This window comes from Petaurus breviceps, unplaced genomic scaffold (assembly GCF_028583685.1).
Source record: "Petaurus breviceps papuanus isolate PSGF00001 unplaced genomic scaffold, PetGlider_PUasm1.0 151, whole genome shotgun sequence".
In the NCBI taxonomy this organism is placed as follows: Eukaryota; Metazoa; Chordata; class Mammalia; order Diprotodontia; family Petauridae; genus Petaurus; species Petaurus breviceps.
Genome location: NW_027185712.1, coordinates 33,369,580 through 33,394,047, shown reverse-complemented (window position 1 = coordinate 33,394,047; position 24,468 = coordinate 33,369,580). Strand labels below are relative to the sequence as shown.

The 24,468-nt window shown below is 35.2% G+C and overlaps 1 protein-coding gene across 2 annotated transcripts in view; it reads left to right on the top strand.

The window, feature by feature from the left end:
- The window catches only part of SEMA5A (semaphorin 5A), a 679,502-nt gene that overhangs the window by 251,769 nt on the left and 403,265 nt on the right, over positions 1 to 24,468 (top strand). For both annotated transcript variants that reach the window (XM_069077034.1, XM_069077023.1), the window contains one exon: positions 15,122 to 15,167. In XM_069077034.1, coding sequence (XP_068933135.1) covers positions 15,122 to 15,167 — 46 coding nt within the window. The remainder of the gene's footprint in view (positions 1 to 15,121; positions 15,168 to 24,468) is intronic.

Genomic DNA, 24,468 nt, shown 5'->3' with positions numbered 1-24,468 from the left:
AGAGAGAGAGAGACAGAGAGAGAGACAGAGAGAGAGACAGAGACAGAGAGAGAGACAGAGAGAGAGAGACAGAGAGAGACAGAGAGACAGAGAGAGAGACAGAGAGACAGAGAGAGAGACAGAGAGAGACAGAGAGACAGAGAGAGACAGAGAGACAGACAGAGAGAGACAGAGAGACAGAGAGACACACAGAGAGACAGAGACAGAGACAGAGACAGAGAGAGACAGAGAGAGACAGAGAGAGAGACAGAGACACAGAGAGAGAGAATTTCAAACAAACCATATTCCTCCCTGCTGTCAAAATAATGACTGTTCTTTCCTACCTCTATTCTTTTGCTTCCAGTGTTCAGAATATTTTTCCCTCCTATTTGTTTATTGTATTTTGTATGATCTAGCTCAACTTGAATGTCATTGCTTCCAGTAAACCTTTCTGGATCCTCCTATTGGTAGCAACCTTCTCTCCGGTCTCCCTTTTGCAATTCTTAGTCCAATTACCAATAAACACTGTGTATTTTCACTTTCTTTATGATATCACATTCTTAAAATTGTCAGAATTGACAAAACCTAAAGAGAGTTAAGCAAAAGTAAAGCAGAATAGATTATGGCTCTTTGAAGTGCTAGGTATATTCCTTGACTGATTATATATTTGCCATTTCATGAATTATGGAATGAAGAATACTTGAAATCTTTTGAAAAGTATAAATAGAAAACACGATTATGTTATTTTATTTAGATCAAAGTTTTGAAATGATAAATTTTGTTACATATTCTGTCAATTAAAAAAATCCCCAAGTTTTAGGTATATGACACCCACTTGTTTTCTATAATATTGTAAAAATATTTAACTTCTTTTTAGACAGGATAATTTTTGGACTCTGGTATTTTACTTTAGGAATTTATTGGTAAGGTCACTACTACAAATCAGCTTCATTACTTATATATAGATAGTTTACCATATAAGCTATGACACTTATAAAGGATAATAAAGTACTTTATTTTAAATTGAATTTATTTTTGATCTTAGGCAATTTGTTGGAAGGGGATATGCTAGACAGAATACTGTGTCCCATAATGGATGAATCATTAACTGGCACAGTTTTGTACAAATTACCTATATTACCTGTAATCAGTAATGTTTTAAATACACCCTGTGTAATTTTCACTTAATAACCTAAAGAGGAAAGCTTTGGACCCTAACAAAAGAAAATGACAAATAATTTTCAGTTGAATTACCAGTATTAAATCCCAGATTTGAGTTTTAGTATTGATCTTTTTAATGTCATTAATAATAAAAAGTTAAATATGCTTCAGAAATTATTTTCTTATCCTTTTACATAAGGCATTTGCCTAGAATTAGAGTTGCAGATGCTAGAAGGGAGGTTGAGGTTTTTATTTCATTATTTGTGTGCTTTGGGGGTTTCATGGTTGCTGAAAGAGGAAACCATAGAACATAGAGGAAATCATCCCAGGGTTAACTTAGTGCTGAAGTAGTCATTACTAAAATTGTCAAGTAGATAAATTGAATTTTACTTTCATATCAATAAGTATTTGGTGTCCATGAAATATAGGAATTGAGCAGTTGGCAAAACATACACAAGTTAGCTGTACATTTACAAAACTGTCTAAGTATTACTTTTAGTATCAAATGCTGAACAGCAGAAATGAAAATTTGTTCCATATCAAGAATTTTAAAGCCAACTAAACCAACCATATGGCATGTAGCAGGATATTATTTGTTTATCTTTAATTCCTTCATTCTTAAAAAGTTTATCATATGCAAACCACTTTTGAAAATGTACCTGTATCTAAACTTGTTATTTTCTTTTTCTTTTCTTTTCTTTTTTTTAATGTTTTGGTGCTTGAGTCTCTTTCTTTTTGGATCCTGATCATATCATGTGTGCTATTTCCTCTTGGTTCAATTTCTTGGCATAACGCTATACAACTACATCAGTGACAAAGAAACCCAAACAAAGGGCAGAGGGCACTGCCATCTAAACTGACTATGTATCTGACTAATATAGGGTGTGTCTTAATAGGAGACTGTTAGTAATAGAGAAATAATTTTATAATAGGATAAAGTAGAACCAGTTTCATTTTTTGAATAAGATTTCTTAGAAATCCTGTATTATTTCACAAAGATTAGATGGAAGATAAAGATCAAAGATAATTATAGAAAAACATATAGATATAAAACATACATATAACATATATATACATATATAAACATATAGATATAAAACATATATATAAAACAAAATCTCTTTTTCAAAAAGATGATTTAGTAATACATCAGGTTAGATAACCAAAGGACAGCCCTTTATATCTTTGGTAACTTGGTTCTAGGAGAGTTAAGAAATTTAGAAGAATTCTTATACACATTATTGAATTCCTTGTGAAGAATTTGTGGGAAGATATTTGTGCAACTCTGTCTCACTTAAATCCAATTTATGAGCAAATCATTACCCTTGATATCACTGATCCTTTTTTGAAATAAAGAATGAACAGCTACAATGATGGGCAAGAGTTGTTCAACAAGAGAAAAGGAGGATTGGTGATCATATATACCACTTTGCTTATATGCATGAGATGAGATTTTATTGACATATGTCTGTGTGTGAGAATATATGTATATTGCATGTGTGTGTATGTGTGTGTGTGAGAGAGAGAGAGAGAGGGAAAGAGAGAGAGAGAGAGAGAGAGAGAGAGAGAGAGAGAGAGAGAGAGAGAGAGAGAGCAAAGTAGACAGAGACAAAGACACATACCATACAAAGGAGATATATAGAGACAGAAAATTAATGAATTTGTATTTGGAGAAGTAGTGTGATATAATATTAGAGAGCTGACTATCTTGATAGATTTTTCAAATGACTTTCATGTTTCAAACCTTCTGGGGAAACATTTTGTATCTCCATTTGTCATATATTTAGAATGCTTTCTTTGATTTATGATCTTTGGACAGAGGTAGTGTGGTGGGATGGATAGAGGGATGTCTTACCTCTGACATATTGATTTTGCAACATTCATCAAAAAGGATTTATTAACATGCTATATACTATGTGCCCCAATGAGTAAGTCACTTTTCTCAGTGACCCAGACACCTCAATAAGAATAAGTTAAAGATGAATTGTCAATCTGTGTCAGTAGAGATAGTTTCCATTGTCTAGATAGTTCCCATTTATCAGCTCCTCATGCTGATAAAATTACAACTCTTCCCCCCTTCTACACTCTCAAATATGTGTATGTATGCATATATGTACATATGTGACTATATATGAACAAACATGTATAAACAAATGTGCATGCACACACATGTATATGTATGTGCATATAGTTGGAGCAGACCTATGATTTTATTTTTATAGAGAACTCCCTGTGAGAAAATGTCCTCTGCTAATGAAGATCAGCATTGGTTTTGCAATTTATAGTCTTAATAAGTTAACTGGGGCATTGGGAGATTAAGTGACTTTTCCAGGGTCACAGGACTAGTTTGTATAAGAGATTGCACTTGAACTTGTCTTCCTTGGTTCATGAATAGTCTTCTATTTGCCAAGCTTTGCAGAATCTTATCTGTGCATATGTGTGTATATCTCTATTTCCACCCAAAGTTTGTGAGAGTTAATGTTACAGAAAGAATGAGAACAATCTGCCTTTTTTATTCTAAGTGGCCTAGGCTCTATACCATCTCTCCAAGAGCTGAGTCGATACTATGTACTTATGATCAATTACTACCTCCCTATTTAAAATGGAAAGAGAAATGAATTTCAAATCCTATGGCTGGCTTTTTCCTCAGTGTACCCCAATTCCAACCTATCAGAATTTTAGAAGTATCATAGAAGATACATAGGTAAATTTCAGACATCTATTGTCCTACATACAAGCCAGGAAAAAAAAAAAGAATTGTTCCATAGCGGAATAATGTAAAAGTCAGCTTTGCACATCCCAGGAAAATGATATGAAAGCATAATTTAAAGATTATGAATATTTTAGTTATCTTATTATAATGAAAAAACAATTATAATAACTAAGAGAAAAGAAAGAAAGAAATCAAATATCCAATGGATATTTGCTGCATAAAGAAGAAGGCAATTGTATAGATGAAAGTATTGTCAATAATCCTGTTGGTGACATCTAGTATCCTGGTCCATAGGGTATATGCTAGAATCAGATGTAGTGGCTTCCCTATGGGGAAACTAATATACTAGTGGGAGTAGAAATTGGAAGAGGAGATCAGAGGGGATGTTACATTAGTTGGAGGAGTTTGTTGAGGATATATATGGGACTTATATGTATTTGGTGGTACACAATGAAGAGATTTTCCATCTGGATAACTTTTTCCATCTTGGATACCTTAACATTGCAGGGATCCACTAGAAAAAAAAACTTAGTATTTCCCTCTTTTTTTGGAGAGGGTAAGGCAGAGCAATTGGGGTTAAGTGACTTGCCCAAGGACACACAGCCAGTAAGTTTTAAGTGTCTGAGTTGGATTTGAACTTAGTTCCTGAGTCCAGGGCCAGTACTGTATTCACTGTGTCACCTACTGCCCCTATTTTTCTCTCTTTTTTAAAAAAATGCTATAAGTGGATAGTTTTCTGATGTGTTTTCCATTACAAGTCAAATCTGATTTTTGGTATATCTTCTATAACATTGAATGTTTATTTACTAAAACCTATTTTATAATTGTATACATTGACATTCTGATTTTCTTTTCTTTGTTATCTTTGTATTGAGGAAAAGACCAAAACTTTGAAAGCACCAAGACAGACAGTCTTTGAGAGTTTTGTAAAATGATTTCTGCTTATTATGATTGTGTATCTGTGAATTCAGAAGGCTTTCCAGCTATGGTAAACCTATATACTTGTTAAACAAGATTAATTTTCAGATTGGTAGACTTGGACCAAAATTTTGCTTTGATTTGCTTTGGATAGCAAACATTTAAGTAAGGATAGAGTACAAATTAGATGAGATTTGATTTTTCAATGTCTCTCCATCTCAGTTGATATAGTCATAGGATATAATATCAGATGTGATAGGGAATTAGCACTTGATGATCCTTTTATGGAAATGCAAACACCTTGCTTTGATTTAGTCAGAAACAAGAAATATCATTGGACAAACAAGGACTCATCCCTGAGTAACCCTTTAAAAACAGAGTTCAATAAGCTTCAGACTGTGGAGAGCCATCCAGGAAAAGGATCTTCATTTCTAATTAGATGCATATAGATTCATGGAACTGGAGAAGAAAAGGCTATGAGACAACCTCTGTGCAACTATGAGGAGAGGTCTATCTATCACCAGATAGAGTCATAATTAAAACATTGGTCAGAACTCTAAATCAAGCACCAGAATTGTGATATGTTGTGTGGTACATACTCTATACCTCAGACTATAAAACATAAAGAATTCTCTTTCTCTTATCAAATTCCTTCCTAAATCCCTTAAACCTTTCTCTCTCAGCATGGTAAATCTGTGCATACCTTTATTTGTCAGTCAGTCAAGAAACATTTATCAAGACTCTAATAAAGGTCTGACACTTTGTTTTAATAATAACTAGAACTCATAGATCATTTTGAGCTTCATAAAGTACTGTACTTTATGTAACAAATGTTATCTCATTTGACTCTCATGAAAGCATTGTAAAAAAGCTGCTATTTTTATCCTTATTTGCACAAGATTGTATTTTTGAATAGTTTTCTATAAGACTTTTGAAGAGTCATGCATTTTCAAGAGTTTTGACACCTTTAAAGTTACTCAAATATTTAAATTTGGCTTTTTTAATTTAATTTTATGCTATGAAAAAAGTCTCCTAAGAGATATCTAGTAATGTGTTTTACTAATAATGCCATATTTTTAAGAAGGGCATCAAATCTTACTCTCTGGCCTAAATTTTTAACTACTAATAAAAAACCAATATTACCTAGTTTGTAACCCTATATTATGCCCATGTGCTCCTATTTGTGTAAGGGAGGTGCATATTTATATCAAATGTTAAGTGGAAGGGTTGAGAAGGCCAGGCAGGAGATCAAAGTCAGTCTGGGGGCACACTGAGACTTGCACTTTTGCTGAGTAGTGACTTTCAGTTAGTTTTTATCTCAATGATAAAAGATTACCATAATTTAATTTCTTATTTAATTCCATGCATATATGGGATGTTTAATTTGTTTCATTATTGAACTTTGTCAGAATTTAAAAAAAAAAACAAATTAAAAGCTCCAGTAATCATTATTTAAAAAATCATTTAATAATATAATGGATATCTTTATAGGCTGTGAGGATGTAATAGTAATGTAATTTGATCCTTTTGTATTGCCAAAACTAACAGGTACTTATCAACTAGTCCGAAATTAATTAGATTAAGTCTCTGTTAAGAAACAAAAGGTATTAACCCCTGTTGCTGACATAACAGGAAGTTGCTGATGTAACAGGAAGGGGCAGAACAGGGAGGAGCTAATAGGTATATAAGGAGAAGCCCTAGCTGGAATTTCATATCTTCTTGGAGCCAGGTTCTCGAGGCTGAGGAAGAGAAGCCCAGGTTGGAGAGAATGATTTTTATTTTGGGAACCTGGATGAAGTGATTTTGATTCTGGGAACCAGCTGAAACTTCTGCTGAAGACTTCTGAGGGCCAGCCAGAGCTGCTGAGGAGCTGCCAGAGGAAGCATGACTGTGGTGTCAGTAGTTTGTTTGTGGCTTTGTTAAGCCTTTTCTTCCTAGGAACAGAGACTGTGAAGGATTTGAGATGAACTGGACATTGTGAGCTCCAATGTGGAGCAGGAACTGCATGGAGAGCTGGACAAAGAACTGGGAGCTGTTTGCCTTTGAACTCAGGTGGCAGTTGGTTAGATTCAGATGGAAGCTGGGACCATGGAAGAGGAGCCATGGGAACTGAAAGCCTGCCCTGAATCAAGATGAAAAGACCTTTCCATAGGTACTCTGTAGTGACTGAAATTATAATTTACTAGTGACCTAGGGGTGGATGGCTTGTGTATTTCCCACTACCTCTTAAGAAGGTGCTGAGTAGTGACTGATGATTGAATTGTGACTGATGACTGAATAGTGACTGATTTGTAACTTGGTGTGCCCCACATGTGGAGGATTTTGACCTTTAGTACTTTATGATTGAATGATTGATTTACTAAGTGATTGATTGACTAAATGTTTGTACCTTGTTCAAAACTATGTGACCACTTTGTTGAAAACTATGTGGCCATTTTAGTGATAAAATTAAGTTGTAACATTGTGAATGTTGTACCTTGATTTTCTGTGAATATTTTGCTCTGATTTGTTACTGAATAATAGAGTGTTCACTGTACTATGTAATCAGAAACTTGAAAGCTGTTCACAGTAGCCATCTTCTGGAAAGCTACTCATGCTTGGCTTTACAGATGACTCCATATTTCGTTACTGGAAAATTCCTGTATGCTTTTTTTCTTGACTGCTACACATCAATTAGAAATAAACAAGCAAATATGGATCACCTAATTACAAATTTATGGGGAATTTTTTTATTTAACATTTTGTTCTAAGTACATTCGCATGTTTCTTTGAATTAATTTGAAATAAAAAAAAGAAAACCATACTTAAAAAATACCTCTATCCACTTAAAATTAATGGAACTGGAAGTTAAACTAGTACCTGCATGTAAAATGAATTGTTTGGTTAAATTTCTTACAATACTGAACCCCTTCTCTTATCTAGGCTTTTTCATTGCCTTAAAATAAGACATAAATTGACTTGATCTATTGAGAACTTTATTTATAATCTAATAATATAAGGCAATATATTGCTTTATGTTATCATTTGCTACTAATAGTTCATTGTGGGGAAAGGAATGCTACATAAAGGATGAATAAACTTTTCCTGAATTTAGTAAACTAGAAAGTAAAAAGGATGGAAATCCACTCAGGGAGCTAATAAGAATCATGAATAGGATTACAGTTTTCAGTATGGGTAATGTTGATGGTTTAGTGGTTCATGTCCCAGACTATTGAGTCCAAATGCTTAAGAGAGTTTTTATTTTCAAAGTATACTCTTAGTATCACATATATGAATTTGTCATATAACATGTTGATTTGAGATAGATTAATTTCATCATAAATCACTCTCCACAGAAGTTTTAAACTCACATTTTTTTTTCTTCTTACAGCTAGAAAGTGAATCTGTCCTAAGTTCTCTAAAATCTCATCTCTGCACTTCTTAAATTAAAGGAGAAATTTGAGGAAGTGTAGCTCTTCCCAGCTCTCTATCTACTTGGGAGAAACTGACCTAATTCTTTCATATTATTGCCTAGGTTTTTTGCTCTATGAAAACTGGTGATGCACATTATTACTACCTATTTATATCTTAGGGAGCTATGAAGATCAATGAAAACATTTTAGTACTTTTATCTCTTCAAAAGAGCAGCATTATTTGATAGTAGACCAACCCTCAATGAGTTGTGCAGTTAGAATCCTTAGTTGGATTTGATCCAATGGAATTATTTTCTCATGCTGTGAAAGGTCCTTGGCCTCTCTAGGGTACCTCATATATATTGTTTTTCCTCTTCTCTGCTTCTCACAATTGAAAGATAAAGTGGTTGCCTCTTTTGTATTCCTCTAGAGACCGGCTTCTTTCAGAAGGACCATAGATCTTACTTTAGTTTGTGTGAGTGACCCAACATCTGGGAATATCAATTTTTTATTCCTGTTAGACAGGTTTCTTTCTTTTTGTAACCTTTAGCTTCTACAGGTCATAGACCTAAACTGTGATGGATCAAATTGTCTAATGGGATTTCAGTTCTCTCTTGTTGCAAAATAGGTAAGAAATTCCCAAAGTAAAATGTTGCCTGGTATTTGGTTGTAACCTGAATATAGAAAGACATAGACTGACTATAGTTAAATTGTAATGTCCATGATAAATGCATTGGATATCCACATTCACACTGAACTATATCGGACAGTTTAATCAATTTAAATAGGTAATGCCTAGCACTTTTGGAATTTACAATATGATATCCAAAAGACATTAAAATAATTTGGAGATACATATGAAAACAAAATGGATACACATATTAATAAAGTATTCTTTTTGATTACTTGTGATTTTATCAATGTATGTAAAGTCTTTTTGTTGCTAAATTTGCAGTTCCTCTGTGCTTTGTAGTCGATAGACTATAAAGAGAGCTACCTGGGATACCAAACAATTAAGTGACTTGTTCATGGTTACACAGCTAGTATTTGCCAGAGGTGCGGCTTGAGCCCAGGTTTTCTTTGTATGGGGCATCATTTGAGAATAAAATACTTATTGATGATTTTGGGAGTCAGCATGGTGGAGCAGAGTGGTCTTTGGTGTAGGAGGCAAGAAGCTTAGCCTGAAGTCCCAGCACTACCACTTAATAGCTATGTGAAGTTGGCCATTTAAGTATTTAAAAAGCAGACATTTATTAAGGACCTTTGGTATTTAGTGCACTATGATTGGCCTAGGTGGAATTACAAAGATCAGATTAGATATAGTCCCTTTCTCTATGTAGTTTAAGACCTAATAGAGAGTTAAAATACTATAAAGGATTACTCTGTTAAACTTACAGAGTAAATACATAAGAAAGGTACAAAGTGCTGTTTAAAGTCTCACTGGGGAAAGGGTATTATGAACTTGGAAGATCAGGAGTAATGTCCTAGATCTGGGTACATGAAGAATAGGTAAGTTATAAAGAGGTAGGCTTTGTTTGGGTGGATGGAGATTAAATAGAATAAGCTTAGTTTCAGATATTTTGAAAAATATTTTATAGGCATTTGGAAATACATTATGGGTTCAAAGAAGACACTAGATGTGGAGATAAAGAATTAGGAGTCATCTAGGAAGTGATAGTTGAAACAGTGGGAAAGAAAGGGTTTGCCAAACAGAAATTTTAGAAAGAAGAGGGCTAAAGTCAGAACCTTAGTATTTGTATCAGCAAGCACCCCAAACGTCCTCAGGGTGGCTGCCAAAACAGGTTCTTGGATCTGCTTTGATAAAGGAAAGCAACTCAGAATGGGTTAACAAGCTTACTTTAATTAGTCAAACATATGTATCATTTACCTAGTTCATGGGAAAAAGGTCAGCACCCCGAACTTCAGAATATACAGACAGAATTATCAAGATAGAGAAACAGATCAAGTGGACAGTTTCCAAAATGTCCAACCATTACATCCATACCAAATCAACATCTGGGTTTTCAAAGCCAGGGGACTCTCAACAATGGCTTCCCAGAGTTTCATCTGATCAAATTACAGAACACTTCTCAAAGTGAGCCCCAAAACAAAGCTACGCATCAGGGTTTATATAGCCTTCTCCTGGCTCAGAGAATGTAACAACCTTCTGGATCCACTGGCCAATCAAAAAGTATCTACTGAAAAACAAGCCTCCCACCCCAGGCTCCAGGTGCACTTTAGCCTAGGGGCAGGGAAGATCTTAAAAATTTACATTCCCATTACAGTATTTAGCTTCATAAGTTCAAAAAGAGGATAAGAGTTTACAGATTGAGAAGGAATAGTTAAGAAAAAAACCCCAAAAGTGGTTTAGAAGGAGAATTAGGAGAATGGAGTATCTCAGAAAAGAATGGCCGATAGTGGCAGATATTGCTTAGTGTAAAAGGAGGAGAAAAGACTGAAAGAAGCCACTGATCTTTAGTGACTTTTGAGAGAACAATTTCAATATAATATAAGGGTAGAAGACAGACCAGAGTTGAATAGAGTGGGTAGTGAGAAAGGGGAGGTTTGGATATGAACAGCTTTTAATAGATGTTTGGAACGAATGGGAACAAGAATGGAACTGGATGAATGTAGTGAAAGGAAGACACTGACTTTGGAGCTAAAAGAAATGATCTCACAGTCTGGTTTTGTGATTTTTTTGTACATGTGACCTTGGGCAAGTCATTCAACCCCAATGAACTTCAGTTTTATTTTGGTAAGAATGAAAGAACTAGATTAGATTAGCTATGAATCTCTTTCTAGATTAGTGTCAAGGGATGGCTTTTTAATATTAAGTTAACCTTGAACAGTTTTATGCTTGTGTGGAGGTACCAGTAGAAGAAGAGAACTGAAGATTCAAAAGAGAGAGGGAATAACTGCAGAACAAGGATTCTGAAGGAGGCAGAAATCAGTGGGACCAAGGTAGAGGATAGAGAGACTAGTCTAACCTCCAAGCGAGTTAGAATGTTGATTCAGTACAGTTGCAATGATGCTGACTCTCCATTGTCTGCTTCTAGTTTCAGAAGTCAAGAGTGCAGAGAGTGCTTCTGGCTCTTGTCTTCTCTGTCATAGAGGTCACCAGGGCTATAGGTTTACTACCCCTATCTTGGCATGCATGATCATGTTCTTTGTTTCTCTGTAGGTGCTAGTCAGCAGGTCATTCTCAAAGGAAAGCAGTCTTCTCCAGAGTATTGGTCTCTGTGTTATGCCTTCATTCTTCCCCAGAGGGATTGGTTCATTCTTTGACTTTTATATAAATGTTTATATTGGAAATCTTGCCTCCTACATACTGTCTGACTGAATAAAAATAAACTCTCAAGTTTTTCACATTTTGAATATATCATGAATCTTCTCTATACTAGCATAGAAGCCTCAGAGCCTCTTATAACAAATATAGCTCTTTTTATTATTATTTTTTTACATAATCACTCACTATACTCTCATAAGTTGATTAGTCTACTGAATACAATGTGAAACTGCATCACTGTTGAGTATGATAATGGGGACTCCATTGTAGCCAACATAGCATTTTCTGTTTCCGAAGGAAGAAGCTTTCATAGTAATGATCCTTGCCCAATTATAACCTACCTCATCCTTCTTATAATGTCATTAATACTTTATCAGAAAGTAATAACCTCTCTCAGGCTCGGTTTTTTTTTCCTTTGTAGTGATACCTATTTCTAACCCATTTGGAGAAGTGGCTGTGAGCAAGTCAACCTTCTTGGTGCCCCAGAAAATTCTCTAAGGCTACATGTTATACAGCAGATGCATAAGTAGAAGGAGCTGCCTCACCAAGCATTCCATACACCAATGGAATTGCATGCCTATCTAAAAAATACTTATTTTATACATAATAGTGTTGTTAACACATATTAGCCCTTAATAAATACTTGTTGATTTGACTTGATTTTTAAGGAAAGCACTTTGTGTCAACCAAGTTACAAAGGCAGAGAATTCAAGGCATGTTTAATAAATACTTTTCAGATGCACTTATTTTTTATTTGTGCTGCATTTGTCTGTATATGAATGTGACTATGTTGACTATGTTGTAGGGCTCTTGAAGCTAGGAACCCTCTCTCACTTATACTTGTACACACCTCAGAACTTGGCACGATGTCTTATACATGTTGTTCAGTTATTTTTCAGTTGTGTCTGATTCTTCAGTACCCAATTTGGATCTTGGCAAAGATAATGGAGTGGCTTTCAATTTCCTTCTCTAGCTCATTTTACAGATGAGAAAACTGAGGCAAACAGGGTTAAGTGACTTACCTAGGGTCACATAGCTAGTAAGTGCCTGAGGCCTCATTTGAACTCAGGTCTTTCTGACTCCAGGCCAAGTGTGCCCCCTACTAGGCCCTTAATCATTGCTGCATGGATGAGATAGGGTTGCAAAAACATGCATGTCTAAGTTTTTAAAGACAACTAGGAAGACAAGACAAACATCAAAAAAGAAGAAGAATGGGGGTGAATAGGTGGCACAGTGAATAGAGTACCAGCCCTGGAGTCAGGAGGACCTGAGTTCAAATCTGGCCTGAGATACTTAACACAAAAACTAGCTGTGTGACCTTGGGCAAGTCACCTAACCCCAATTGCTCTACCTTTCCCCCTCCAAAAAGCAAAAAAAAAAAAAAAAAGGATGTAATATGGGCATAAGCGGTGTTGAATGAGTTAGATCAGGCAGTAAATACTACATCTGAGAAGAAAATGAGGACATTTGAGGACCAGAACTGGGGAAAGCTAGGTAGAGGAAGAAGACCTGGACTGAGGCAAACAAGGTTAAATGACTTGCTCAGGGTCACATAGCTTTATGACTGTGATTGTATTTAGAAGACTGTACAGTATTTGGAAAATAATGCTATCAATTAACATATGTGGTACTTCTAGTGTTAAAAACTCCTTATCTATAAGATCACCTAAGAAACGAAGAGTTGCAATTAACACCCCTGTAGGGAGTTTTTTTTTTTTAAAGACCTATATAGTCCAGTCCAAAGCCAAGTTTAAATTGTTATATATGTATTATCTGACACCTCCTAATATCAATCTGACTTAAGTCTTATTCCTTCATAACATGGTATAATAGAAATTCAGTAGTGCTATATGGAATTCTGCCTCTCCTATTCATTAGGTATATGACCCTATGTAAACAAAACAAAACAAAACAAAAAACAACCCAAATCCCTTAATTATTTGTTTTTGTTTCTTTGTTCTTTGTTTTCTTCATCTACAACATGAGGATAACATAGGATTGTACTATTTCCCAGGGTTCTTGTGAAGAAGGCTCTTCATGCATAGCACTATGTTCATGTGAATAATTATTATTTCTATTTGGACATGTGATTTCTTTAGTGTAGAGAACTTCGGGTGAGGAAATTCCCTCTATCAATGCATATTAGCAGCTCTATAATCTATAATCATAGAACATTTCTATAGAGAGTTATCTCTATTCACAGTAGAGAAGTAAGGGTAGAAGGTTTTTTTCTTCATTTTCACACAATTAACCTAGAACAAACCCACCAAATGCTTATGTCCCCCTGTAACCAAAGAATATCACAAAAGGATTTATTCCTGCAGAGATTTAACTATGGAATTGCCATTACATGGCTGATATATCATGATAGGCAGTTGCAAGCTGTACAACCTTGTAAAAGCTTCTTAAACTTACCGAGCCTTAGCGTTCTCATCTGGAAAAAGATGATAATACTATACTATTTGCCTCATAGGTTTGTTGTGAGGAAAACATTTTATAAATCTTAAGAAAATACTTAAGTGGGTGGCTAGGTGGCGTAGTGAATAGAGCACTGTACCTGGAGTCAGGAGGTCCTCAATTCAAATCCGATTGCAGAAACTTAACATTAGCTATATGACCTTGGGCAAGTCACTTAACCCCAATTGCCCTGCCTTCCCCATCCCAAAAGCAAAAAGAAAAGAAAAGAAAACACTTAAGAATGTTTTGCTATTACTCCTTGTTAAATATTTAGGGTTGACTGATTTTTCTGTCTTCTGACACTGACATCTAAACTTCCATGGGGTAAAGAAAATAAATAAATAAAGTAGCAGTGCCATCAAATGGTATGGTTTCCATCAGCTTCAGGCAGTAAGAGAACCCCATGCCAAATTAAGTGTATGTGGAAGTAGTTTGTATTAGAACTGGTACGGTGCAGGGAGTACGGTGCAAGTAAGTAAGGGAGTACGGTGCCGGAGGGCCTCTGAGTCGGAAGGACCTGGGATCGGTTCTGGCCTCAGATACTTAACACCTACACAAAATAACTGGTTGAGTAACCTTAGGCAAGTTACTTAACCCCAATTGCTTAAAAAAAAGAACTGGTCCAGTTTTGTGACTATTGAAGTCTTTGCCCATCCCCCTTCATGCTAGTAATGTGTTCTTCTGAAATTATATCCAATTTTTTACCCAGTATATTTTTTGTATGTACATAGTTGTTTGCATGCTTCTCCCTCATTAAGATGTGAGATCACTTTGAAAGACTGATTATTTAGAAGACAAAAAATTGTAGAGCTTCAACAATTATTTAATCCAGAGGTTCCAAGTTGCAATAATGGCTAATTATAGAAAGAGGAACTAATGATTTAGAACAAAGAAGACTACCTCTCCATAGAGGAGTATTACAGAGTTTTTGACAAGTTGTAAAATTATATGCCTACTCTAAGTATAAGACCTCATTCTCCTTTTGTATACTCTATATTCATAGCATGACTTAGCCATCAGTTACTGAGAAGTACATGAGCTGTGCATCAGTTGTTGTCTTGCAGTTTGTGTTACAAGGAAAGTGAAACTCAAATTGGTACATTTTTAGTATTAGGATAAGATATGTACTGCCCTCCTTGCTTTGATAGGTCTTACTTTAAACATCAATTAAAAATAAAAGTTGTAATTGTCTTTGTCTATTTCTATATTTTGCAGAAATTACCTCTTCAGGTTGAAGCTTGAGGATTTGTCACTGATCCAGGTAGGAGGAACAAATTTTTTTATCTTCTGCCTTGTCTACTTCAATTAACTTACTTGCTTGATGTGATGGCAACAGATGTATATAAGCCATCGATCAAGGGATAGAGAGGTTTCAAAACCACAGTGGGCTTGGGAGATCTTTCCCTTCTTTTAGTTGCCTCTCATGATGTAAGTCACACCTGTTTTAAGTCTAGATTAGCTTTTGACCCAAGCCAGGAAGACCTGTCACTGCCTCACTTGTACAACTCTGACTTATCCTTCTTTTCATTAATGAAAGGAAAAGGTAAATGGTATTCAACAGGTTTCTGGGTGGTTGCAGCTTTCTGTTTTCATTTTAGAATTTTTTTTTTTGGTAGGAAGCATCTTGTCAATGTTTTGTTGTGAGACCTCTTCTATATACATAAAAAATACATAACCACTTTCCTTTTGTAATGATAATTAAAGGCATATTCTATGTTTGTAAAAGAATGGTAGAGAAAAGGGAAGGTTGCACAGCTCTCTATCTGCTTCCTCTGAATTGTGGCTTGTAGTTATTAGAGCTTGCAAAACTGGTACTAAGGCTTGAGAAGTAATTAGAGAGAAGCTATTTGCTCTTGAAAAAATATGAGCCTGTTAAGTTGAGGACTTGCACAAATTCCATCATTTATTTACATGGATTTAAAAATTGATCCCAACTACAAAGCATGGTACCTTGGACAAATTATATAGGACCAAAAACTAGGTGGTTTTTCTTTTCTTTCCTTTTTTCTTCTCTTTTTTTTTTACACACTGGGCTAAATGAGATGGCCTCTTTGATACCTTCAAACTCTACTATCATTTCAAGCTCTGTTAATGTATTTTTCCTAATTGCAGAAAAGAGCCTGTCAGAAACAACAACAACAAAGCTAACTGCCCTAATATTCTCAATGCTGTGTTAAAATTCATCACATAGTCCTTGTAATTTGGTTTATAACTTTACCATTGAATTGACCATGGTATGAATTTTTTAAAGCTATGGCTAAAATTGTGAAAACATTGGTAAACAGAATGACTCCAACACTAGTTTTAAATTGGTATTTATGTATAACCGTAACTATACCATATTTAGCCTAAATAATTGTTGCATAGTGATGCTCCATTACTAACACTCTAGATGATTACCATATTTTCAATAGAATTCATTTCTAATCTTTGTACCACCTCAACATCATAGAACCTCAAAGGGATCTCCAAGGCCATCTAATTCTGTTTATGCTTGAACAAGAAAACCCTTTATAGCATCCTTCCAAAATGGTCTTTGTTTAATGATTTATATATAAATTTATATTTATATAAAAATGTATATTTAGGGAGAATTCATTACTTTTTTTTTAAAGCAATTGGGGTTAAGTAACTTGCTCAAGGTTACATGGTCAGGTGTTTCTGGGTGGGTGCTAAGTGTATGAACCCAGATTCAATTCCAGGTCATCCTGATTCTGGGGCCAGTGCTCTTACTTGCTGTGCTACCTGGCCGCCCCGAATTCATTACTTTCTGAGGCAGCCAATTATACTTGTGAAGAGTTCTACTAATGAAGAATTCTTTTTTAATATCAAGCCTAGATCTTCTCTATAACATCTCCCCCTCAGTCCTAGCTATATTCCATGGGGCTAAGCAGAGAAAATTTAATGGCTTTTTTATATGAAATCCCTCATGTCTTTTTTTTTTTTTGCTTTTTGGAGGGCAATTGGGGTTAAGTGACTTGCCCAAAGTCACACAGCTAGTAAGTATGTTAAGTATCTGAGGCCAGATTTGAACTCAGGTCCTCCTGACTCCAGGGCTGGTGCTCTGTTCACTGCGTCACCTACCCACCCCTAAATCCCTCACTTCTTAAAGAGGTTTATTCACTGAATGAGTGTTTCCTCACTCTAAGTGAGTCCCTGAAAAGACCTTAGCCTAAAAAGGCCAGCGTCTCCCATTGCATATTGGGTCATCTCCAATTATCCTGATGAATATCTGGTCACTGGATCCAGATGACTCTGGAGGAGAAAGTGAGACTGGTGACCTTGCACAGCTCTTCCTCACTCAAATCGAAATCAACTGCAAGTCGTGTCATTATTTCTCTGATGCCATGGTCCTCTTTGAAAATGAAGGACAAACACAACAACCTGATTATCTCATTCTCCCCTGTCTCCATGTTAAAGCATCTCTCATTCTTTGTATTTGTCTTCATATGCCATGAACTTGGGCACTTTATCATTTTAGTTGGCTTCCTCTGTGTATTCTTCAGTTTGTCAAAGTGCTTCATAAAGTATCACATTCAGAACTGAACACAATACCCCACATGTGAACTACCCAGGGCACAATAGAATAGTATTACTGGCTTCCTCATTCAGAATACTCTGACTGTTGCCTGACTACATCAAATTCTTTGTCAACTATGTGTATCACATCACTATCTCCAAAAATTCAGTTGCTTTGTACAGAGACTCCAAATATTACCTTGATTAATACTCATTTCTTGATATTTCCTCTGAATATGAGATTATGAAAATATCATTTCTACTAGTAAAGGAAATTAGGAAAAGTTGGACAATTTGATTCATCCTCAATTTGAGAGAAATAGAACTGGATTTGACTAGGTCATATACGCTAGAATTAGCATCAGAGTTTATGAGTGTTTATGAGTTTCAGATTTCTTGTAGTTCTCAAACTAAATTCTATTTAGACTTACATAAGATTTACATATTAATTTACATTCATTGAATTTCATTAATTTTCATTCAAAAAGTGATTATGAGGGGTGGCTAGGTGGCGCAGTGAGTAAAGTGCCAGCCCCGGAGTCAGGAGGACCCAAGTTTGGTTCTGGCCTCAGACACTTAACACCCACACACACACAAAAAAACTAGCCATGTAACCTTGGGCAAGTTATTTAACACGAATTGCCCTCCAAAAAGGCAAAAAAAAAAGTGATTATGAATAACTTTTCCATAGCAAATCTTATTTCAACTTTTAGTTGAAATTCAAAAAGAATTCCTTTTAGTTTAAAACATTCAGAATCATAGATTTTAGATCTAAAGAAGACCTTAGAGATAATCTGCTCCAAAGTTCTCAAAACTAAAGTTCTTCAAGTTAGGTAATTCAAACTTTTGTTTAAAAGTGAAATGTAATCATAAGAACATATTTTTATGATAAAATAAAAGATTTGGATAGTGGTAGAGTAGGAACATTTGAATTTAAGAGTCCTGATTTGACCCAACTATCTCATGTCATAGATAAAGAAACTGAGGTCTACAGAGGTAAAAACGGCTGGTGCAAGGCCACATAGTGAAATAGTATGGAAGGAAGAAAATCCAGGTCCCCTGATGTCAAGAGTAGTGATCTAATTTTGTCAGGGAAATTAAGAGCCAAAGAATAAATCAAGGAAAGCAGCCCAAATAAGCTGGTTTTGAGTTAACCTGAGAGAGGAACTTCTACCTGCAGACTTCTTATCTTTGCCATAGATTCAAGCAGTACACCTAACCCATGTGAAGGAAGAGAAGACTGAGATAACCATTTTATAAGAGGAGTATAGCAAAACAAAAACAAAAAATAACAATAAAAATTTGTGGCACTCTAATTAGATTCATCAGAACAATTATTTTCAAATATGCACTTACTTCATCACCTATGAGATATCGCTTCTTCCAAGGATACCATCTTATCCTACATCAATATATATGTATTATATATACATGTATATATAATACATATGTATGTATGTATATATAATAGGTATGTAAAGTAGGAGCAAGTCAAATAGGGTCAGGAAAGATCCTTCAATCTCTCTCTCTCTGTCTCTTTTTCTGTTTCTCTCATAGTGTGACTTCATGAATGAATGAAAGCAAAAACACTAAGTATTTAATATGTTCAAAGTGCTATGAATGGATACAGAAAAAGGGAGATATTTCCTGTTTTCAAACAACATATAAGAGAAATTTCAGCTGCAGGGCATATAGAAAATCTTAGAGTCCTTTAGAAGCAATGCAGGGTGAATGTCAAGGTCCTTGAATCTTCAGGTTCATAAATAGGTTTTATAATAGTGTGAGGGATCTTCACATTATAGAGGCAGATATGGTAAGGCTTGGTGATCCTTCATCTCTGTGGAAGAAATATAGTTGGTGACTCTTTTCTTATCAAAGCCCTTTAAGCACCTGGGATTGCTTCTGAGGTCCCTGGCAAGGGATGGAGCAAAGGACAAAGAAATAGAAGGGGAAGACATCCCCTGCAGGTTGGTCTTCCCACTGTTTGTCCATCCGTGTTTTTGTTTAAAGTTAATGCCCAAAAGAATATCAAACAAATTCCTATTTCAAAACAAGAAAAAAATAAATCCAAATAACTTTTAAGAAATCACTTATACAGGGGTGGCTAGGTGGCGCAGTGAGTAAGAGCGCCGGCCCCAGAGTTGGGAGGACCTGAGAGGGATTGATTCGGCCTCAGATACTTAACACACACACACACACACACACACACACACACACACACACACACACACACACACACACACACAAACTAGCCTTGTAACCTTGAGCAAGTTACTTAACCCCAATTGCTTAAAAAAAAAAAAGAAATCACTTATGTGAAATGCTCATCTTCAGGGGCAGCTAGGTGGCTCAGTGAATAGAGCACTGACCCTGGAGTCAGGAGGACCTGAATTCAAATTCAGCCTCAGACACTTAACACTTACTAGCCACGTGACCTTGGACAAGTTACTTAACCCCAATTGCCCTGCCTTCCCCCTTCCAAAAAGCAAAAAAAAAAAAAAGTGCTTATCTTAAATAATTTTGTTTAAATTCAGAATGATAATAAAAACAAATATCTAGTGCAGGATTATTCACAGCATTTCTTCTTTCTGATATAATAATTACAAATTCACCATTATTGAATAAAATCAACCTTTTGAGGAAAAGAATTAAATATTCAAACAATATCTTGCCAATTTCTAAGCTGGATTTTTATTGCCCCTCCATGAAAAGGCGGTTTTGTATTACACTGCATTACTCCATTATTTTATTCTATATAATGTTTTCTGCTATATTGAAGGAAAAAGCCACATTGAAATGTATAACGACAGAAGAGATCTTAAATTCTGCACTTTAGATGTCGACTTGGTTTTGCCATAATAATGGACCCCACATTTCACTTCTGTCCTCTCCCGCTTCCCTTAACTCTCCCCCCTCCCCATCCCTGCCTTGCTTTGATCACTGTGGTTACTTTACAAGAATCAGGCTTTTGTATTTTTTAAGAAAAAAAGTGCAGCTGGTAGAAAGCAACATTTGTACATCTGGAAGCATACAGTGAAGTGCCAGTAGTCAAAATCTTGCAGTGTACTCCCCCTCCCCCAAGAACACAAAAGGGCTGGAGCTAATCCAGCCTGGATATCTCTTGTAATGTTATTTTGGGAAATTGCTCAAGATCTATCTTTATGTTGCTTTTTACTGAGGGAAAGAGAATTCACAGCCTGTTTCTCACTCAGAACAGCTAGAACAAGCACAAAAACTAAAATGAATGTTCCAATTTGCCACCTGTGTCTCTACAATTTCCAAACAGAAAACTGTTAAATCTCTTTTATTATTTGTTTGGGATTAGCTAAAGAAGGTTTTTTTTGTTTTGTTTTGTTGTAATTTGTAGTTTGGTTTTATCTACCTTCTTGAATGTCTTGCTACCTTACTTTCTGTGTCTTTAGGGATAAGCAGCATTTCTTGTTTATGAAGATGAAATGTTAGTTAATTACATAAATCATTGTATACTTTTGATGGGCCTGGGGAAAGGTGCTCTTCAAGTGCCTCTCTTTCAATGTATATGCTAGTAAAATACATTTATAAATCCTTACTGGCCATTCATAAACTATTGAAATCTATGAATTTAAATTGCTTTCTTTTATTAATATGAAATGAAAATTCAAAAATAAATTGAGCCATTGTATATTAGCAATAAACCTCTCTAATGGGTCATAACATTAACATGTAACTATACCCTGTCGGGATCCTACTATGCAATTTAAAGAATGATATATTAATTAGTTAGACTATAATTTCAAATGAGCTATTCATACTGATGTATATTTTTTCAAATGATATGTTGTATTTATATTGGTGAAGAAGAAACATGTTTCCTTTTCATCCACACAAAGGTTTTTAGTGATTAAATACATGCATTTTATTTGTTTATTTTTATTTGTCAGATGCTATTAGATTTTTAGAATTTTAAACCTAGTGAAATTATTTTTAAATGACAAAGTTGTGATCCAGAAAGGATAAATGAATGAGCTACCCAAAGTCACTTAGTTAATTATTGTTATGGTCTTTAGACCCATGTCTTCTGAATTCTATTTGCATCTCCTATAGCAATTTAAAATTTATTAATTTGATAGGTATTTATTTTGTGGACATAGATAGTTCCTAAGACATTTTTTCTAGATATCTGGTGTAATAAAAAAATGTAATACTCCCTACTTCCTGACAACTATGGTCTAGAAGTTATTTTAAGATGTATGCAAATAATTATAATATAAATTAGAATGCAAAGGTGAAGTAGGAAAGGCTTGAGCAGAATATAAGCAACAATTAACATGTTTCATTCATTTTTTTTTCATTTGCTGTGATTACCACAATGCTTTGGGCTTCTCTGGAAATATTGTTAAATAAATGAAAGTAAGAAAATAAAATAAGAAATTGGAATGCTATTTCTGACTCAGAAAATATCAGGGATACTATGCTATTAAATTTTTAAAAAGATTATTATGCATTTACTGTTTATAGAAAACTGTGCAACATAGTTCTAGGTTCTAGGACAAATACAAAGTTTGACTCTAAAGGCAACTGTTTGGCATTTAAAGTTTTTCACTACTTTGGTCATTCCTATCTTTCCATTTTTTCCCTTTTATTCCTCTCTATGTGTTCTATGATTCAAACTCACTGGCCTCCTTCTTGTTCCTTGAACATTATACTCCATCTTTCATCTCACTTACTGGTCTCCTGTCTGAGATGCTATTCCCCACACTCCAACACCCTTTATTTCAAGACTCAGCTGAAATATCACCTTTTGCTTTTCTTAGTCTTTATCTCATCCAAACCCACTTTTTCCCTCTGATTTTACCTTCTATCTGCTCTATATGTTTCTTGTATGTACCAAGTTATATCCATGTTTTTATACTCCATTAAAATATGAGATCTTAGAGGGCAGGGATCATTTTCTCATTGCCCCTTCCCCCCATTTCTTTGTACACCTAGCATTTAGTTTAATGCCTGGAATATAAAAAGTGCTTAATAAATGCTTGTTGACTGACTGACACGATCCCTGTCCCTATGTTGTTGTTTAGTCATTTTTCAGTCATGTCCAACTTTTTGTGAGCTTGGGATTTTCTGGGCAAAGATGCTGGAAAGGTTTGCCATTTTTTTTCTTCAGTTCATTTCATAGATTAGGAAACTGAAGCAAATAGGGTTAAGTAACTTGCCCAGGGTCACATAGCTAATATTTGAACGTGAAGTCTTTCTGATTCCAGGTCCAGCATTCTACCCACTTAACTGATCATCCCTATCCCTAGGAAGATGGAAATAGCATGTGATACCACATGTTAAGTACACTTGAGAAGTACAGAACAAAGAGTTTTGTGAGATGTTCAGCTGGGTTGGGGAGTCTGAAGGTCAGTGTCATTAGGCAAGAAGTAGGAATTTTTTGAGAACGTGACATTTGAGTTGGACTTCAATGATGGTTAGGAATTTAAAATATCTCCAAGAGAAAAAAAACACCATTCTAGGAATGGGGACCAATTTGAAAAAAGGCACGCATACTTAAAAAGCAAGGTGTTTTCATAGAACAAAAGTAGTCCTGACATGCAGAGATCACAAAGGCTGAAAAGATAGGATTGTATCAGATTGTGTAGGCCCCTGAATTTTAAGCAGTGAGGAATAAAAAGCCATTGGATATACTCTTCTTCCCTATGTTGAAGAGCCATTTCTGACAGCTTTGGACTAGTCTGTAAATCTTATTACTAGAGACTAGATTATGAGAAGTCCTGAAACATATGATGCTATTTGCAGATAGTAGAACAGGGATACCCCAGAGAGCAATGAAGGTGCCTAGTGAAGAGAAAGACAATTAGGAGATGAGTCTTGACAAGGGGCAGAGCTGAGGTGGAAATGGATGAAGGTTTAGGAAGAGAGAACCTGATTCTAGGTTGATAAAGAAAAATGAAAGAGGCAGTAGGACATTTTAAGTAGGAAAGGTGGATGTTAATCATGAATTATAGAGGAGGTGAGAAATGCTAATCCTATTAAAATAGATTCATATAATCCTTTGTTTTTGCCTGAATGGATTTTTCCTGGATCCTCCTCCACCTCCTCCTCCCAGAGAATCATCCCTTATAAAATAATTTAAAAGAAAAGAGGAAAAAGAAAAAAAAATAATCAGTAAAACTTATCAATTAATCTAAAACAAAACTATAGACCCTCCTCATCTGCAAAGGAATCAGGGTGGGAGTGTATGTAAAGAAGTACTAATTCTTACTGTGAGTTGGTAGAACTAACAGGACTTTAAAATTCTAATTGTATTGGCAATGTTTTGGTTCTTTTCATATTGAGCACTGAGCAAACTTGGCTTTGCATCATCTCAACTTCAGCATTTGATGGCAGTAATTGTAGTAGCAATTTATGGTGGTGGTGGTGTGGCTTTGGTTTATACACATGTGTGGTAGATGCAGCAGTCTGTGGTGTGGGTGATGGTATAACTTAGGGTTCATGCTGGAAGGTTAGGGAGTAGGTAGAGTTCTACTGTCAAAGAAAATCCTTTCTGAAATAGAATAATTCATTAAACAAGACAGGTATCTTCATAAATTTAGATACATAATAGCCACCATCATTATCTCTGGCTAGAACATCAATAAATATCATTGAATATACAATGATGGCATGGTTTATCTACTTGCACACAGCTCTTTGGTTGTTATTAGGAACTTGAAATAATAATATTGAGAGTGAATCAGCATTTGACATGTCTAAATTATTTTCTTTGTGTATAAGGGAAAAAGTAGTGTGAAAAAGGTCAAAAAGATTTGATTTCCAGACAGGGAAGCACTGAACTGAGAGTATCTAAAATACTTGCTTTTAGGGCAATGAGAGTATGGGTAGTGATTCTGTATCCTAAAAATAATATCCCCCACAACATTTTGCTAGTGGAAGGTCAAGTAATTTTACTTCTCATAAAAAAGTTGCATAATTTTAATTTCTATCTATCTTATCTTATCTTATCTTATCTTATCTTATCTATCTATCTATCTATCTATCTATCTATCTATCTATCTATCTAT